General features: G+C 51.7%; 1 protein-coding gene across 4 annotated transcripts; it reads left to right on the top strand.

Annotated features, from left to right (window-relative positions):
- The first annotated feature begins 391 nt into the window (after positions 1–391).
- Positions 392–18,753, top strand: FXYD5 (FXYD domain containing ion transport regulator 5). 4 transcript variants are annotated; one of them, XM_039224378.1, is made up of 9 exons: positions 392–494; positions 1,231–1,291; positions 10,479–10,559; positions 11,261–11,314; positions 12,848–12,949; positions 16,027–16,122; positions 17,165–17,194; positions 17,273–17,347; positions 18,407–18,753. In XM_039224378.1, exons 2-9 carry the CDS (start codon positions 1,231–1,233, stop codon positions 18,454–18,456), a joined length of 549 nt encoding a protein of 182 aa, XP_039080309.1. In that variant the 5' UTR covers positions 392–494; the 3' UTR covers positions 18,457–18,753. The 4 variants fall into 4 exon arrangements, with proteins under 4 accessions (XP_039080309.1, XP_039080310.1, XP_039080311.1 ...); XM_039224380.1 differs by lacking the exon at positions 392–494 and adding an exon at positions 590–966; XM_039224381.1 differs by lacking the exons at positions 392–494; positions 1,231–1,291 and adding exons at positions 5,200–5,261; positions 5,793–5,841.
- Positions 18,754–18,773: the final 20 nt, after the last annotated feature.

Here is an 18,773-nt window from a genome sequence, read left to right as displayed (position 1 = left end):
TGAACGTGGGGGGGCTCTCTCTCATCCCCAGACTTCCTCCTTTCTTCTCCCTCCCCTCCCCCAGCGCCCCAGGGGCCTACCCCCTTCTCGGAGACCCCAGAGCTGGCCCTCCCTTGCTCAACGCCCCCTCCCCGGTTGCCCCTAACCGCCTCTTCCACCTCAGACCCAGGAGTAGACACCCCGCCCCCGCTCCCCTTCCTCCCCAAAGGAGCCCCACCCACCAAGACCTGCCTGCGCTCTCCCTCCCCCCCTCCCCCCCAGCGGGTGGGTGGAGGCCACTGCCCCGCCTCTCCCCTCTGCCCCCCATCGCCCTCCGCGACTCCCCCTCCTGCTCCCACCGCGGGCTCTGAAGCCAGGAAACCCGAGAGGAAATGACTGAGCCCGTCTTGGTCCCCGCCCGCCAGTTCTCCCCTGGCCACACCCTCCGCCGGGACGCCGCCACCGCCGCTGCCCTCTGTCCACGAGGCTGCCGGCTCGGGACCCCCAGCTCTGACGTAAGTCTCTCCCGCGATCCGCCTGCGCCCGCCTCCCCCCTGCCCGGGGGCCGGGCTCAGGTGCCTGGAGGGCTCGTCTTTTCCCCGCCCGTCCGGCCCCCGGACTCGTGCTCACGCCTCTGCGCCGGCTCTTGGGCGCTACGTGGGCTGCCGGCTCGTCTTCCTCGTGCCTCAGTCTCCCCAGCTCTCCGCCATCCCTCTCGGACCAGTTCTAGAAGTGCCCAGCATCCTGCTCTATTGTCCCCGCCGCGAGGCCCCGCACACCAGCTCACTTTTTCCTCTGAGATCGGGAGCACATTACTCATTCTTCCTCTTTCCCCTCCTTGCTGACTCCTCGGCTCTGGGGACAGCCCGGAGGGAGGCACTAGGCCCCCTGCTCTGGCCCGCGCTGTAGGGCCCGCCTCGGTGGACTGAGTTCTTCTCGGCCCCAAAGGTGTCCCTGTGCAGCGGCTGCTCCTGGAAGCCCAGTCTGGTCTGAGGCTTCTTGTTTCCTTTGGGGACCTGCAGATGGAAGTAGGGGGTGGTTGGGGGGGGCTCCTCTTCTAAAACCCTCCCCCTGCCTGGAACACCAGCTGTCAGCCTTGGCAGGGGGTCCTCGAAGCCAGAGGTGCTTGCTCAGGCTCATGAGGGGCTGCAGGTCCTCAGGGGCAGGTGGGGGTGGGGTGGGGGGTGGCACTGCCCTGGGCCTGCCTCCCTGACATCATGGCTGAACCCCCCGCTCCTGCTCCCCCAATAGATGTCGCCCTCTGGTTGCCTGTGTCTCCTCACCATCGTTGGCGTGATTCTCCCCACCAGAGGTAAGGTTCACCTTCCTGTTGAGCCAGCACCAAGAAGTCCGGGGGGGGGGGGTCTTGATGTGGGGGCCAGGGTTACACCCTCTTTGGACCCTTCACACCTAGGTGGTCGCTTCCAACAAGTCTGGCCAGAGCGTGTCCTACTGGGCGATCTGCATTTCAGCTCCAAAAAGAACTCACTGAGTTTGACTTGGCAGGGAGATTGGTGTCAGTTTTCTTCTCAGTGGCCAGGAACCCTAGGGTCCCAGCAAAGCAGCTCCCCAGATACCTGGGTGATACAGGGTTAGGCAGAGGGGGTGAGTTGGGGCTGGCCCAAGAGCTGGAAAAATCTCACCCTCGCCTGGGAAGTGTTTCCTGAAGGCAGTACCCACGGTGGGCCCCGGCAGGTGCCGCATGTTTGAGCTCATTTAACTTCAGCTCTACTCTGTTATGCATATTGCCGGGCCCATTTTACGGATGAGGAAACTGAGGCTCAGCAAAGGAAAGTTCCCGGTGCCAGAGGCTAGTGAGTGGAGAGGCTGGGATACAACCATCATTCCTGCCCCCGGGACCCATTTTCTCTTTGATAAAATGGTTTTCATTTTTCCTTTCGGTGTTTCACCAAGTATTCAATGAGCAGGTACTATGTGCTAGATCTTATCCTATGCCCTGGGGAAGCAGCAGCACATGAAACCGAAGTTCACATTCGAGTTGAGACACAGGCAGTAAACAACGCATCAGTAAATGGTACAGCATGGTAGAAGGTGGCAGGCGCAGTGGAGAAACACAGAACAGGGTAGTGAGGATTCCTTAGACACTGTGGCCTGGGTAGACCTCACTAGAAGGTGACATTTGGGCAGATACTCCAAGGAGATGAGGGAGTGAGCCAAACAGGTACTTGGGGGGAGGGCTCTCTGGTGAGTGTGATGAACAGCAGGCAGGCCCAGAAGCTGGGTGGGGGTCAACAAAGGCAGGGTGGAAGGGGAGAGATCAGAGGGGGGACAGGAGACCAAATGGAGTGGGGAGGGGGAGGGTCCTATGAGTACGTGGGCTTTTACTGGAAGAAGGAGGGGGCTCTGTGCCAGGAGGGCCTCGACCCGACCCAGGGATTCACAGGGTCCCTCTGGCTCTGAGTGGGAAGCAGACTGCAGGGGGCGGGGGTGAGGGCAGAGAGCCCAGGGCGGAGTGGCTCCCGTGTCCAGGCAGGAGAGGATGGAGGCCGGGCCAGGGCAGGGCAGAGGCTGGGCCAGGGCAGGGCAGTGGCTGTCTCCAGCAATGGCTGCGTATCAGGCAGTGGGGGAGCCCGTCTCCTCTGCCATGTCATTTCACCCTCTCCAGCCCTGAGAAGTAGACTTGTTACAGGATTTTTTTTTTTTAACCTCAGTACCGGGGTTGTCTGGAACCACTTCAAAGAATGAAGAGGTAGATACAGAATAAAATGAGCGGCAGGCAAAAGTTTATTAGAGTATGAGAAAGTGAGTATGCAAGCTCTGTTTGCAGAGAGGGGACATTCAAAAGTGAATGCCCACAACTGTAGGCAAGGACTTCGTTTTATAGGGTTCTGGTGGTCTCCGCATCCCTCCTTCTCCCTTGTTCCCTCTCGGGTCTTGCCCTTATTGGCTTGATCACTCTGGGTGCTGGGCTGTCCATTCCTGATTGGCTCGGTTCCACTGTGTGAGGAGTCAGACTGTGGGGTCCTACTGTCCCTTGTATAAGTTTTAGGGTTTACGTATTGTAGTTAGGCATTTTGATTGTCAGATCCCTGGGGGGACCCTGAGGGGGTGTAGGTGGTGTCTGTCACATTCTTTTATTTTTTTTTAAGTCTATTTATTTTGAGACAGAGAGAGAGTGTGTGTGAGTGTGTGAGCAGGAGAGGGGCAGAGAGAAAGGGAGAGAGAGAGAATCCCAAGCAGGCTCCAAGCTGTCAGCTCAGAGCTTGACTCGGGGCTCAAACTCATGATCTGTGAGATCAGATTAAGACCCTGAGCCAAAATCAAGAGTCGGATGCTTGACTGAGCCACCTAGGTGCCCCAGGGTCTGTTACATTCTTAAGAGGAAACTTACGCCCGTGGGGGTTTGCTGTGGTAAGGTGCTCCCAGTATTGTTCCAGAATATGTGTTTTTCCCCACCCAGGGGCCTCGCGTCCTAATCTTTCCCTCTCCGCCATTTCACCCTATCTTTTCCTATCATGGTCTCTGCTCTGAACACATGACTCCTAACTGCCGTTAGGAACCCAGACGTTGACTGACTCTTCTTAACTTCTTCCTGCTGAAGGGGGCGATGGTGGGGGAATGGCAGTTGGGAATGGCAGTTGGGGCAGGTTTAGAGGTTGATCCAGAGGTCTGATAAGCTGGAGGGGGTTTGAAATATCTGGGCTAGCAGAATTTTCTTGGGTGTCTTATTTTTGTGGCCTATGCGATGGCATCTTCAGATGACATACACGAAGAATTAGACTAGTGAGTGTTAATATTCCACATGCAATGCCTCCTGGAGAGAGGTCATACCGTAGGAAGGAAAGACACATCGCAGCCATCCCAAAAATCCCTGACATGTTTGGTCATTTTTTTTTAATCCTATCAATTTAACTATAGTCTTTCTCCCTCTTCCATATTTATTTGGATCTTGTGATATTGTAGGTTAGAATAATTAAGCACCTGAACTAGTTCTCGGTTCTCAGTCCTCAAATCTTCCTCTGGCCATCCGGTGTCCATAGGAACAACTCCATGAGGTGTATTTAATTTTACCTCAAGGAAAGATGGAGCTTCGATATCCAGATTGCTATAAGTTTAGGCCACTGTTTATCTGTCCCAGAGTCAGGAGGGCTGTGGTCCCTAATTTAGTCATAATGGCCCTTCCTAGCAAGGGAGTGGGGCTCTCTGGCATTATTGAAAAAGAATGTGAAAAATTCAAGTCTCCCCATAATGCACCCGGTGGCTGAGAGAAAAATTTAGTCATATGTTTTCTGGAGACGCCTCAAATTGCTACACTTCCTTTTGGATGGTTGGCTGGGAGCGGAAAGGAGGACAGAAAAGGTGGCTCCAGTGTCAACAAGGAATTCAACCAGGTTTCCTTCTGTATCTGGAGTTACCCAGGTTCTGGGTTTCCGTTAGGTAGTTGGTTTGGGGGAGCCACCATAAAGAGCCCCGGACCCCACCAGTCCCTTTCAGGGACACTGGTTATCTAAGCCTTTGCGGATAGAGGATCCCTGAGGGTATTCGGATTTCCCAGTGACTGTTTCCACACAGGGGGCATGGCTTAAGGCGGTTTCAACTTTGATTGTCCCCTCTGAGGACATTCTTACAAATGTCCCTTGGTGCCAGGACCTCGGGAAGTCCGGTCTGACATAGTACATAAGGCCACAACTAAGGCCTCAGATTTTTTTCCCAAGCCTCCTTTCCTGTTCCTTATTTTCCTCTTGATCTCGGTTGTGATATGCCCAATTGACAGCTCGTAAGGACTCCTTCAGGGTCCCTTCTGGGCCAACAGCCAATTTTTGCAGCCTTCTCCGAATATCTGGAGCTGATTGAGTGACAAATTTGTCCTTTAGAATTGTCTCAGCCTCAGGGGTGTTAGGGGAGATAGCCGTATACTTAATGAGAGCCTCCCTTCGCCTTTCCAGGAAGATCACCGGGTTTTCATCCTGTGTCTGTAAGATAGTGGCTAATTTAACGTAATTTAAAGGTTTCACCTTAGATCTCCTTAATTCCTCCAAATCACAAGCTTGGACGTGGTGGCAATACCATTCCTCAACGGGGTGGTCATAGGGGCCCAAGTAGGCTCTTGGGATGGAACTGCCTGGGTCCTTATAGGACTTCCAATCCCATGATAATCAATGAGTTGCTCGTCCCCATATCTTTTAGCCACTGCCTGAACCCCCTGCTTCTCTGTCTCATTAAAAGCACTGTATCTTTTTAGGTCAATTCAAAAACATACTGTGATATTCTGAAAAGCCTCTATTTACTTACCTGGATCATTAAATCTTGTAATGAAAAAGGTACTTGTAATCTTATTTGAGTGGTGCCCCCTTGCGCCCTTCCGCCCCCACCCCCCGGGGGGCATTCTAGCTGCCATTAGGGGAAACACACCTGTTACACTGCCGGGAGGGCCTGGACAAGGTGGGCCGCAGGGACCAGAAGTGCACATTTTTTGAAGTCTGGATGTACAGATCGAGGACCCGAAGGGGGAGGGGGTTGGGGTGGAAGACTTCCCTTCCTCCTTCCCTAGGTCTGCTTTGGGTACAGGCAGGGACCTTTGGTTTTCTCCCTCGTTAGTTGTGAACCCCTTGGAGAGGGTTGCCAGTAGGCTAGGATCGACCTTACATTGCTCACATCTATCTCACTTTTCTCTTAAGGCCCCAAAACACTGAACAGGGGGGACTTCTCCCCATTTCCCCTCACGTTTGGGAACACGTTCAATTGTAGGATAGTATTCTAATTGTCACTTGTCTCTGGCAGCCAGGCTTCCTCCTCCAATTTGTACTGGGGCCGAGCCTTGGTGCAAAAGAAAATGAGTTGCTTTTCTTTAGGGTTCGTGGATCAAAATCATCCCGATTTTTCAGAATGCATCCCGAAGAGGTACTAGCCTTGGTTGGGGAATTGCCCATGTACAAGAAAAAGAGGAAAAGGCATCGTTTATCTCAATTTCCTATAGCTGGCCAGCAGAAGCCTCATCTCCTGACTCCGCCTTTGGCTGGCTCTGCGACTGGCAGCCGAAAGCCCTGTCAGGCTTGCGAGGTGCTGGGAATAGTCGCCATTACCCAGGCTTGACCCTACCTCCCAGAGCTGACCTTGTCTTCCCCGATTTCTCTTACCCCTCTGTTTCCTGACTGCAGGGCTTTGGGGGTGTCTGCTATGACCAAGCAAGCCTCCCCTGGTTGTAGAAGGATGCACTAATTTTATTCTGGCCCAATAGTAATTTACATATTGATCATAATAAAACTGTTCCTTTTAACAAATATATCTCAAAAGGCTGGCCAAAAACTTTTCTTGTAAGGATAAAATTGGCCGTTGAGGGAGGCTAAAAGGGCCAAAGTCGAGGTCTATTTCCTGTTTTTTTCAGCAGTGCCCACATAAATATGTTCCAGCCATGTGGGTGTCCACTTTAAAGTGTCTGGATTGGTATAAGTCAGCATACAGTGGGCTAAGTGTAGCAAAATGGCTCCCACGCATCCCAGTAAAAGACCTTTAATAGGGGCGCCTGGGTGGCTCAGTCGGTTAAGCGTCCGACTTTGGCTCAGGTCATGATCTCACAGTTCATGAGTCTGAGTCCCACATCAGACTCGCTGCTGTCAGAGCACAGCCTGCTTTGGATCCTCTGTCCCTCTCTCTCTCTGTCACTACCCCACTCACGCTCTCCCTCTCAAAATAAAAAATAAACATTAAAAAAAAGCTCTTCATGTATCATAGTCATCCATCCCTCATGTGGTACAGGCATCCGTTCCTCTGCCTTGCAGAAGCAACACAAATAATGTGGAGCATTTGGAGGCTGGCAGTGAGGACATCACCACCATCTCCCCAGCCTTCAGATCAAAGGAGGGGCAGTTTTAATCAGAGCTTGAGCAAAACAACTCAAAAGGGCATGCTGTCCTGCCCTTTTGGTTAAAATAATAGTTCTTTCCATCTTTTTGGTCAGACAAAAGAGGGGAAAAAACCCTTTGTTTACATTTTTTCCTTTACAAATCATCTATAACTTTTAGATTTTGTCCCAAGCTGTTTCTCTCCCAACAACCAGTCTCATTTAGGACAAAATTACTTTTTTTTTAACCTTCAACAAATATGTACATATTTCCATTTCTTATGTCTTTCTTACATATCCCCGTACTTCTTTAATCACTTTTTTTTTTTTTTAGAGCGAGAGAGACAGAGTGTGAGTGGGGAAGGGCAGAGAGAGAGAGAGAGAGAGAGGGAGACATGGAATCCGAGGCAGACTCAGGGCTTGATGAGGGGCTCACAGACGCACGAACCGTGAGATCATGACCTGAGCCGAAGTCGGACACTCAACCGACTGCACCCAGGCACCCCCTCCCCGTACTTTTTTAAATGTCCAAATGAATTTCAAGCAAAACTTGAGAGTTTCAGGTTATCAAAGACCCTGAAAGCTATCTTAACAATGACCCATGAACACCTTGAGACAGACAAAGTCAACCATTATTTTAAGTCACCTTTTTGCTGACAAACTGCAACAGAGATAACATGTGCTTGCTTGGCCTCCAGTTTCCATCTAGGAAATGCTGAGGACTCTACAGACCTATCTATCTTTTTTTTTTTTTTTTTTTTTTTAAATATTTATTTATTTTTGAGACAGAGAGAGACAGAGCATGAGCACGGGAGGGGCAGAGAGAGAGGGAAACACAGGNTCCCCCATAGCCCTTGAGGGCTAACAAGTTTGCATTAGATTACAAAACTCCATATGAAATTACACTATACAGTAGAGATAGAAGTTCACCTTTTTTTAAAAATATTTATTTATTTTTGAGACAGAGAGAGACAGAGCATGAGCACGGGAGGGGCAGAGAGAGAGGGAAACACAGGATCCGAAACAGGCTCTGAGCTGTCAGCACAGAGCCCGACGCGGGGCTCGAACCCACAAACTACGAGATCATGACCTGAGCTGAAGTCAGATGCCCAACCGACTGAGCCACCCAGGCGCCCCCAGACCTATCTATCTTAATTAGACTAACAAACTTAAATTAGTTTAAGTACCAAATCATGTTCCATCCGTGTCCGTTTAAAAGTCAATCAATTTGTTCGCCGTTGTCAGTTTTTACCTGGGGCACCAGCGAGGAAATCTGAAGTGGGCGGTGTAAGTCTAAGGGGGTGTTTTTTGTTCTTGACAGTGAGGGGAGAGGAGGAGCCCATGGTGCGGGAGGCCCCCAAAGGTATCGGAGCCAGTTATGCAGGCTGCACCCAAGCTGGTGCAAAAACAGCAGAAGCGAGGGGAAGGCAGGAGAGGTGAGGTGTCACCGAGAAGCCTGGAGGCAGATAAAAACCCAGAGGGCAGAGAAACAGGTCCCCTAGTTCTAAAGCCTGCCAGCTCGGACAGATGAGCAGATGCAGATTTCCCCCCCCACCAACTGGAAATGGGCAGTCCATGTGAGGCCAGAGAAGTCAGGAAACTTCCCTGAAAACAGAAGGAGGTTCACCAGCTGCTTGGGAATATGCCTTAAAGTCCCTGTCCCGAGGTAGACTGACCAGAGACAGTTGGCTCCAATTATCATCTGCGTCTTGTGGGAGGCTGCCAGGTGTCTTCTTTCCATCCCCCTGTGGGCATCAGGAGCAGGAGGAGGGTGGTGAGCCCAGAAGGGGATGAATTAAGTCCTGCTCTCTGCTCTGCAAGAGACTTTTGAAAGTGAAAGGTAAAAACTGGGGACCTGGGAGGTGAGCCATGTCAGAGCATCAGAAAGTACAAGGCCGCCTTCCATTGTTTTGGGGAAGCCTGTGAGTAGGACCCTTGGAAGTCACCTAGATCTCTCCTAGGAGGATATCAGAAGGATCAGTCCTGGGCTTTTCCACTCATTTCCCAGAGGAAGGGAGGGGCTGGCCAAGACAGAGAGAGGAGAATTCCACTAGATACCCAGGCGGGCAGCCAGGGATCCGGTTCTGCCAATGGCCTTTGGGTGTCCACCAAAGAGTAGCCTTGGTCAGGACCCATCAGTTGCTGTTCGGCCTCCGCCGAGTCCTACACATCTGGAGGTTCTTCTCGAAAGGAAGTCGGGACTCTACAACATTCCCAGCTACATTGGGAGACCCGATGGGAGGAGACCCAAGGAGCCTGTCACCCGAGACTTGAGAATGTCAGCCACACTATTCACTCTTAACTAGTGGATGGGTGCCCATTATTTAGTTTGAGAGTTTTATTTAGGATAGACAGAAAAGAGGGGGTGCTGGCTGCTCTTTACTTAGGGTTGGGAGACGTTGATATTCCGGATAAGCCCCCCAAGAAATGTTACAGGATTTTTTTTTTTTAACCTCAATACCTGGCATTCATTGTTTCACCACTTCTAAGAATGAAGAGGTGGACACAGGATAAAATGAGCAGCAGGCAAAAGTTTATTAGAGTATAAAAATAGCATGAAATAGTATTAGAGTAAGAATAGTATGAAAGCTCTGTTTGCAGAGAGAAGACATTCAAAATGAATGCCTGTGACAATAGGCACATGACAATAGGGACTTTGTTTTATAAGGTTTTGGTCACCCCCTCTTCCCTAAGCCCCTTGTTCCTTCTCAGGTCCTGCCCTTATTGGCTTGATCATTCTGGGTGCTGGGCTGTCCATTCCTTTTGTTTGTTTGTTTGTTTAATGTTTTATTTATTTCTGAGAGAGAGAGAGAGACAGCGTGAGCAGGGGAGGGTCAGAGAGAGAGGGAGACAGAATCCGAAACAGGCTCCAGGCTCTGAGCTAGCTGTCAGCACAGAGCCCGACGTGGGGCTCGAACCCACGAACTGTGAGATCATGACCTGTGCTGAAGTCTGACGCTTAACTGACTGAGCCATCCAGGCACCCCTGGGCTGTCCGTTCCTGATTGGCTCGATTCCATTGTGTGAGGAGTCAGACTGTGGTCCTACTGTCCTTTGTATAACATAAGTTTTAGGGTTTACTGATTGTAGTTAGTTACTTTGATTCTCAAATTCCTAAGGGGACCCTAAGGGGGAGTAGGTGGTGTCTGTTATATTCTTAAGAGGAACCTTATGCCCTAGGGGGTTTGCTATAGTCAGACACTCCCAGCATTGTTCCAGAATATGTGTTTTTCCCCACCCAGGGACCTCAGGTCCTAGCCTTTCCCTTTCTGCCTCGTTTACCCTATCTTTTCCTATCATAAAGTCAGTGATTATCCCCACTTTGCAGATGAGACAGATGAGGCTCGGAGGGGGGCCTTCACCCGCTCCAGGTCGCATGGTGAGGGAATTTTGGGGGGCAGAATTTGAGGCCAGGGCCCCGGCTGGCTTTAGAATGGACCTGGACTCACTAGGCTAAACTGCCTCTCCCACCGCACAAGGATGGGCCGGAAGAGGGGCTGGAGGAAGGGTGCTGGGCATCAGCATTTCTCAAAGCCCTTGCAGGGCTGTGGGCAGACACTACCATTCAAATGTCTGTCTGCTGCCCCACCAGGATGTCCCGAGTTACCACCCACGGATTCAGGAGGGAGGGCGTGGTGGGGTTTTGGCGAAAGAGGACCAGAGGCTCCTCTCCGACTTCTCGTTCTTGATCTCCCAGGACAGACATCAGAGGAGACCACATCCATTCCTTCAGCAGACTCAACCACTGTGAACATTCATGCCCTGACTCAAACCCCAGGTGAGGAAAGAGGCATAAGTCTGTCAAGATCCTGTCACTGCAGTTAGCAAGAGCCACAAAAATCTCAAGCTCGGGCCGATCGGGAATTTTGGGTTATGCAACTGAAAAGTCCAGTGGTAGACTGTCTGGCATGGCTCAGTCTAGGTGCTCTAATGATGGTGTCAGGAACCTGTCTCCATTTCTTGGCTCTATTTTTCCTGTGTTCACTTCATTCTCAGGTAAATTCTCCTTTTATGGGGCCAAGATGGCTGCTACCTACTAAGAAGCCAGAGGAAAGGGCATTTCCTCTTCCCCAAACCAGCAAATGCCGCACAGCTGAGCCCTTGGGTTACATGCCCACCCAGGGGCTGACCATGGTGGCCATAAGCCAAAGCTGATTGCCAGACCTGGGTCTTAGGTTCTACCTCCAAGCAATCCTGTGCCAACCGCACTGAATGAAGTGGACCCAGAATCAGGGAAGGGTGGTTCATAAAGAAAGTTCCAGGGGCTCTTACCAGAGGTGGGTGGATGCTGAACGGGGGAATATGCATCTGCGGGAGGGGAGGGCTGAGGCAGGGGAGGTACTGGCCTGGCAAATGGCTGGGTTAATTAAGTCATTTCAGTTATATCAAAATTGAGTAGCAGAGGAAATCCCCCTGTTCCTCCATCCGTGGACCTTCTCCACATCTTCTCTCTTTTCTCTCCCTGTTTCTGGATTCCAGACACAGTCCAACCAGAGTCCCAGTCCACCCCTCAGACACCTCTGCAGGCTGGTGGTGAGTGGGGCATGGGGAGGGGGTGGGGCGGGGGCCTGGGGCAAACACCGTTCCCTCTCTTCCTCCCACACTCTGGGTCCTGGGTTACTCATTTCAATTCTTCTGCTCTGAGTTCTCTGGGTGGTGGGGCAGACAGCCACCACATCCATTTGTTTAAAAACAAATCTTTTGCAGTCGTGAAAAATAAGATGCAGAGAGAAAAGTACAAAACCCATAAATGTACAACTTAACAAATTCTTCCAAATTGAGCCCCTGTGTCACCACCACCCAGCTCAGGGAACAGAGCTTTGCAACCACCCCAGGAACGCCCCCATGCTCCAAGGCCATTCATTTCTTCCTTTAGTCTCTTGATCTTTTTCCTTTTTTGAGTTTTCAAGTCGTTTTTGAACTTCATCTTGGGAGTGTAGCATGATTCAGAAAGTGCTCCCCAATTTTTCCTGTTAATATTTAAGGATATAGCTCATTTAATGATATAGCTCAATATAAATGATTTACCTAAACCCGTTCTGCTTGGGAATAATAACAATATTATAGGGAGATGAAATCCCTCGGCCCATTCCCCATTCTTGTTTTCTCCCCCATCTCTGAGAGGTCCCCACTGCGAGCACTGGAAGGGGAATAGTCCCCAGTGATTACTGTGCCACGTGAATGCCCACAGAAAATATCCTCCCATCCAAGTACTAACCAGGCCCGACCCTGCTTAGCTTCCGAGATCAGACGAGATCGGGCGCGATCAGGGTGGTATGGCCGTAGATTGCCCACAGAAAGTATCCTGACCGGGAGGTGTATTTGTGTGAGCCGATCATTTCCTAAACGATAGTTGTTCTAAAACTTGCTTCGCCGCACCCCCGCACCCCCCACCCCGCATCCGCCTCGCATGCAGCAGTCTGGAAGCTGTTCCCACATTCCTATATGAACACCAATCTTATCCTTTCGCACTGCTGCATGGTACTCACCTGGTGCCTGTGCACGGTTAGTGAAGCTGTGCACAAACATCTTCACCTCCTCTGCTACACCCAGTGCCACAGTAAGCAACCTTGTCCATTCCTCCTTAAGCAAATGCTTTTCACACTTATTATATATTATATATTGGTCACGGTTCTAAATATCTTACCCGTATTTGATCATTCAGTCCTCACACAAACCCTCTGAGGTCGAACAACCGAACTTTACAGAATACCGAAACAGAGGCTGACGCCCTGACACCCAGGGCGTCACCAGTCAGTGACCCAGCTCAGACGAGGGGACCCAGAACCTGGCTCTGCGGTCTTGCTTTTACCCACCACACTATGGGGCAAAGGGCACAGACGCTGAAATTTGTTGGAAAAGTGACCTGGGAAATGGCGGCACGGATTTGCCGTGCCACCAGCCATGAGCCAGAGAGTCCCCCTGTCCCACCCACACAGTGACATTTGGAACGTGAACTGACTTTGACTTCCTCCATCCAGAGGAGGGAGAGGGGCCCTTGCTGTTTGATGGGTCTGTATGTCCCTGAGTCACACCCGTGCCTCCTTGCTCATCTGACCTGAGTAGGAACAACACAGGAGCAGGCGGAGGAGACCCAGACCCCACAGCCGACGCCGATGGATGTGCTCCTAGCAACAGACCCGGGGACGGGCCCGAGCGGCCCAGAAGGTAAGGCCTGGGACTAGAAGGGTAAGATATAAATTTTGTTTAATTCTCTGTCTGGGTCAGCAGCTCCCCAGGCACACTGCTCAGAGCACCTGTTTGGGGAATTGTTAATACATTTTCAAAAAGTCCGTTTTGATTTGCGGTCAAAGGTGTTTGGGAAACTCTTGATTTAAATCCTTGCTGTGAATCCTTGATTTAAAGTTAAACCTATTTCTTTATAGTGGGACTTCCTGGAGTCTTATCAACGCCTATTTGTAGCAGGCATCACCTACAGGAGCACCTAAGTATGCAGTGTTTTCCAAACCTGATATGATAGACTTGGAACTTTCTTCTGTTCAGGCTCCTTTACGGGGCTGGTGCCCGGAATTGTGGACGTAGGTGTTTCCTTCATGTACCTTTTCATGTTAGAACAGGAGGTTTTCAGTTGCAAAAGACCGTGAATGCAACTAAAACCAAACTAGATTTATTGGTTACATATGTTCTGTGAAGTCCAAAGGCATCCATATCAGGAACAACTGCATCCAGGTGCTCCAGCACTGTCATCAGACCGGACGTGCTCTCTCTCTCAGCTCTGCTGTCTACATTCTCATGTTCTCGAGGGACTTTTCCTCTCTTGGTGGCAAAGATGGTCCCATAGTTGTTTTTATGCCACGAACCCAGCAAACAGGGCATATCTTTTTCTCATCGCCAGCCCAAGGAATAAAGTGGACTCTCATCGGCCCTTTTGCTGTAACATGCCGTGTCTGACCAATGGAAGCCTGGGAAATGGGTTGCTCTGAGTGGTGGGGCTTGAGTCTTATGCCCATTCTGGAGATGGGGGGCAGGGTCAGCCCTGCATGAACTGCATAGACCAAGAGGCAGGGAAGAGGTAGTTCCCCTCAGGACCAGTGAGTAGTTAACATTTCAGAGGTGTGTGGGAAAAGAGGTGGAGCCAAGGTGAAGGCAGCAGGTGGCCTCCAGTGCTTGTCTGGAGGATCAGCCTCTACTGGAAAGTACTGTAGCTTAGGCTATTTCCAGGCTAAGATGCATGCACAGTTGTGTAGACTGGGCACTGAACAAGAGCATCACCTCTAAAGACCATGTCATCCCCCTTGTAGATTTTTATAATTGTTGTAGTTTTCCAGGGATGGCAGTAAATCATTTAATTCTCATAGAGCCTGTCTATTAAAACAGTTTTACAACAGATGGAAGTAAAGTGTGTTGGAGAAGAGAACTTTTCTGTTTTCCACGAAAGTGCAGGTGGGGGTGCGTAGTGACTGTGTCCACGCTTCCCAGTGGTAAAAACCTTCTCACATCTCTGGATTCATTTGCTGTGAATCCTCGTTGACCTGAGTTACTCTGTGTTATTCTGTGTTCCTGATAATACGTGAGGGAAATTCCACTAGGCTGAGGGGTCATGGACTCCTGAGCCTCAGGGTCCCCCAGCGCCGCTCTCCCTCCTCTATCTTTGTTTTTCTTGTGCTGGATCTTGTCTTCTGCCCCGTGAGGAAACGGCCCCTGCCATCTGCAGGCTCAGAGCTCCACACTTCACCTAGTTGTCGCTCCCAGTGCTTCCTGGGAAAGCGGAAGGTTCCAGGGAAGGATGAGCCTGGGTCACATGCTCCCCCTTGTGGCCTGTGTCACAATAGAACCAGCCGGACTGGGGAAGGGGTGCTGTCTCCCCAAGGAAAAGGGAAGCTGTCCTCAGAAGAAGGGAGGCGTGCAGCCACCTCCATGGTAACAGCGACGCCAACATTAACTGGGAGCTCTTTTCCTCTATCCACTCATTCACTGCTCACAAGCACCCAACAGGGTAGGAACTGTCAAAACCCCATTCTACAGGAAGGCAACCGAGGCCCAAGAGGTTACTCTGCCACACAGCCCCAAATGGCAGAACCGGAAGTTGAGCCCAGGCTCTCTGGCAGCTGGGTGCTTGAGTGCTGCACCCACCCCCGGCCCCCCCCGCCGCCAGGGTGTCCTTTATACTTCCTGTGTCTCCTGTCCTTTACACTTCCTGTGTCTCCGCATGTTTGTCCTTGCTACTGGCCTTGCTCGAACCTTCCTCTGGGCTGGGCTTTTTTGAACATCTCTCAATCCCTGGCTTTCAGGTCATACTTAAGAAGTGAGGCTCTGGGATTGGTCTGGAAGCTCGGTCTTTGTGAGGCAGCTTTTCTGCCTGTTGGCTTCATATTGGGGCATCAGACAGGGGTGACCACTTCGCTGGGGACACTTCTCAGGGCCAGAAGGGCAGATATTTCCTTTGGGGCATTGACTTTCTGTTTAATATCCTTTTTAAAAAAAAATTTTTTTTTTGAGAGAGAGCATGCACACACAAGTGGGGGAGGAGCAGAGAGAAAGGGAGAGAGAATCTCAAGCAGGCTCTGCCCTGTCAGCACAGAGTCCGATGTGAGGCTCCATCTCACGAAATGACCTGAGCCGAAATCAAGAGTCGGATGCTTAACCAACTGAGCCACCTAGGTGCCCCGGCTTTAAAGAGAAGAACCGGGCCGCCTGGGTGGCTCAGTTGGTTAAGCGTCAGACTTCGGCTCAGGTCATGATCTCACGGTTTGTGGGTTCAAGCCCCACGTCGGGCTCTGTGCTGGCAACTAGCTCAGAGCCTAGAGCCTGCTTCAGATTCTGTCTTCCTGTCTCTCTGACCCTCCCCTGCTCACGCTGCCTCTCTCTGTCTCTCAGAAATAAATAAAACATTTAAAAAATTTTTTAAAAATAAAAAAGAAAGGAACCTTCTGGTATTTCTGGTCTGGGAGCAGAAGTGACCTTCCAAGTGTTTTATAACAAGTATGTCCAGGCTCTGCTTCTCCTGGTGCTGGGCCCGTGTCCTGGAGGCCCCCTACCCCCTGCCTGGCTCAGAGAGATGCTACCCTTTGCTTCCTGGATTATGGAGCAGCCTGGGAGGTCCCAGGAGAAGAGCTGAGGGTTTAGGCTCACTCAGTCTTTCCACACCTGCCATTCCTTGCTGTCCCCGGGGTAGGAGTGGGGGGCTGCTGTGCCTGCCCACTGAATGTGGGGACGTGGGAGAGGGTGTCAGTGACATCCCTTATTTCCTCCACCACTCACTTCCGCCCTCTGCCACCTTCTAGCCACTCCCTCTGCCGCTCCCACTAAAGGCACCACGCTCTCCAAGAGGCGATCTCCAGGCAAAGACGTCAGGCCGGACGCTGCCCTCGGGCCGACTGGTCAGTAAGTCCCTTCCCAGACTGGAAATAGCTATTTCCTATTCTCTGTGTATTTCTAGCACCCGGACCACTGCCCAGCATGAAATGGTCCTCGTTAAACATGTGTTGGCCGAATACATGAGTTCAAGGCTGGAAGAGGGTGGGTATAAGGCAGACATCCAATAGATGCCCTGACAGACGAATGACTGCATAAGTGAACACAGCACGCAAACGACCCTAAAACACAATGGCTTCAAATGACAACCGTTTGCTTAGCTCTGGAGTCTGCAATTTGGAACGTTAGTCTGGGCTCAGTTGAGTGCTTCTTCTGGCCTCAGCTGGACCTAATCATGCATCTGAGATCAGTTTGGGGGCCAGTTTGAGGTGTTCTGTTTCAGGGACACCTCGATTCTCCCCTGTGTGGTCTTCTCTTCCACTTCCTGCCCAGCCAGCCTCAATGAATCAATGGAAGTGATATGTCCCCAGGTCACTCAGAGTTCATTCATTCATTCAAAACATATTCACGAGCACCTACGGTCTTCTAGGTGCCAGGGATAGAGCAGTGAATAAGCCGGACAAAAATCTCTTCCCTCATCGGGCAGACATTCTAGTGGGGGAAGAGAGACAATAAGTAATAACGATAAGAATTGTGTATCAGGTGGTTTAAAGCTGCTATCAAGAGAAATAAAGTAGCATTAGGATTAGAGAGTGACTGGGGAGTTTTCTGCAAAGGGCCAGGGAGACCTCCCTGAGAAGGAGCTTTGGGGAGTCACGGATGTCGGGGGAAAGGCATCCCAGGCAGAGGCAGCTGCCAGTGCAAAGGCCCTGAGGTGAGAGGGACCTGGCGTGGCCACCAGCAGGGCTGCCGGTGGGGCTGGAGCATCTGGGTGAGCAGGAGATTGAGGGGCTGAGGTGATGGGAGTCACATGCTGTGTCATCGGAGGCTTTTGGTCTAAGTGTCGCGAGGCAGAGACCGAGTTTCACCCCCACTGACTCTGCCACTCACTGCTTCACTCCACACACCTTTGCTGCACTCTGACTTGCTCCCTGTCTGTCACCCCAGGCCCCAGTGAGGACGACCCCTTCTCCTATGGTAAGTTACCTGTGGGAGGATGTGGGAAGAGGGAGGGAGGGAGACCCTTCTTGCCACACTCCGTTTTCCTCTCTGCAGATGAGGACACTCTCCGGAAGCGGGGGCTATTGGTCGCAGCTGTGCTGTTCATCACGGGCATCGTCATCCTCACCAGTGAGAATGGGGGTGGGGGTGGGGTCACCTCTGCCCTACGACTGGGAGGGAGGCAGGTTTGGCTTGCCCTTTGACTGAGGAGTCGGTTCTTGAAGGCCCCCGGGCAGAGTTGTTCTGTTTATTTTTATTTTTTTAATGTTTATTTATTTTTGAGAGACAGAGAATCAGAGCATGAGTGGGGGAGGGCAGAGAGGGAGGGAGACACAGAATCCGAAGCAGGCTTCGGGCTCCAAGCTGTCAGCACAGAGCCTGACTCGGGGCTCGAACTCATGAACAAGCACGGGAAGAAGCCAGGGTGGCTGGGGCTGGGTGAGCCCGAGGGAAATAGAAGGACATGCAAGGGTGGCAGCCAGGAGACTTGTCTTCTGAAATCTCCCCCTCCCCCACCCCCATTTGCTTTGGTCCAACCTCCTGACCTCCTATTGTCCCTTAAGCCCACCTGTCTCCTCCTACCTCAGGGCCTTTGCACTGGCCATGCACTCTGCCTGGAACACCCTTCCTGGCTCCTCCCTCACCTCCTTCAGGTCTTTGCTCAAATGCCTCCTCCTCAGTGAGGCCCCTCAAGGCATCACCATGAAGATGCCCTCAGCTGCTGGGCCTTCCCTGCCTCCTTCCTGGCTTTAGTTTTCTGCTGAGCAAGCATCACCCTCTGACCTCACTGTCCACACACTTAGTCATTTTTCTCACTGTCGGTCTCCCCTGCTGGAAAGTCAGTTCTACCAGGGTAGGGATTTTATTCATTCCTGTTCCCAGCGGTGTTCCCAGGGCCTAGATCAGAGCCTGGCACATAGTGGGTACACAGTAAATACTTGCTGAATGAATGAATGAGTAACACACAAACTAGGATGGGTTTTCAAAAGGCTCCTCTGTGAGGGGGAGGCTGTTCCCCTGGGGGCCCTTATGCTGGCTTTTCTCCCCTGCGCTTCTCCTCACCAGCTCAGGGCCGCCTCGAAGCTTCTCCGGGGGCAGGGCTGACGGGCCTTGTCCTCCAGCACCCAGAGCACATGGAATCATCAGCATTATTCCAACTCATGACTGAACCCTCTCCTTCACCCACAGGTGGCAAGTGTAGACGGTTACCCCAATTGTGCCGGAGTTATAACAGGTGAGGCCATCAGAAGTAGGGGCCGGCAGCCCAATCGATGGGCACCCAAGACTGAGTCCCCACTGGATCACCGTGCCCAGCCACCTTCCTCCCTTCTCGGAGCCTATGTAATAGTCGGTAGAGTCCAGCCCGAGAAGGAAGACCCGGATGGAGACAGAGCGGGGGCTGATGGCCCAAGGTCCCTACGCTCCCAACCCCGCCCACCCTGGGGGCTGCAGGGCCCCCTGGGCGGTGTCTCCTCCTGCCCCCCCACATTGTCCCATTCTGTTCCGATGAAGAGTAAAGCACTGTGGTCCTTGCCCATGGTCTCTGATCATTCAT

Source organism: Hyaena hyaena, unplaced genomic scaffold (assembly GCF_003009895.1).
Source record: "Hyaena hyaena isolate Hyena2069 unplaced genomic scaffold, ASM300989v1 scaffold_1628, whole genome shotgun sequence".
Classification (NCBI taxonomy): domain Eukaryota; kingdom Metazoa; phylum Chordata; class Mammalia; order Carnivora; family Hyaenidae; genus Hyaena; species Hyaena hyaena.
Note: the sequence above shows the minus strand (reverse complement) of the source record. Positions and strands in the feature narration are given on the sequence as shown.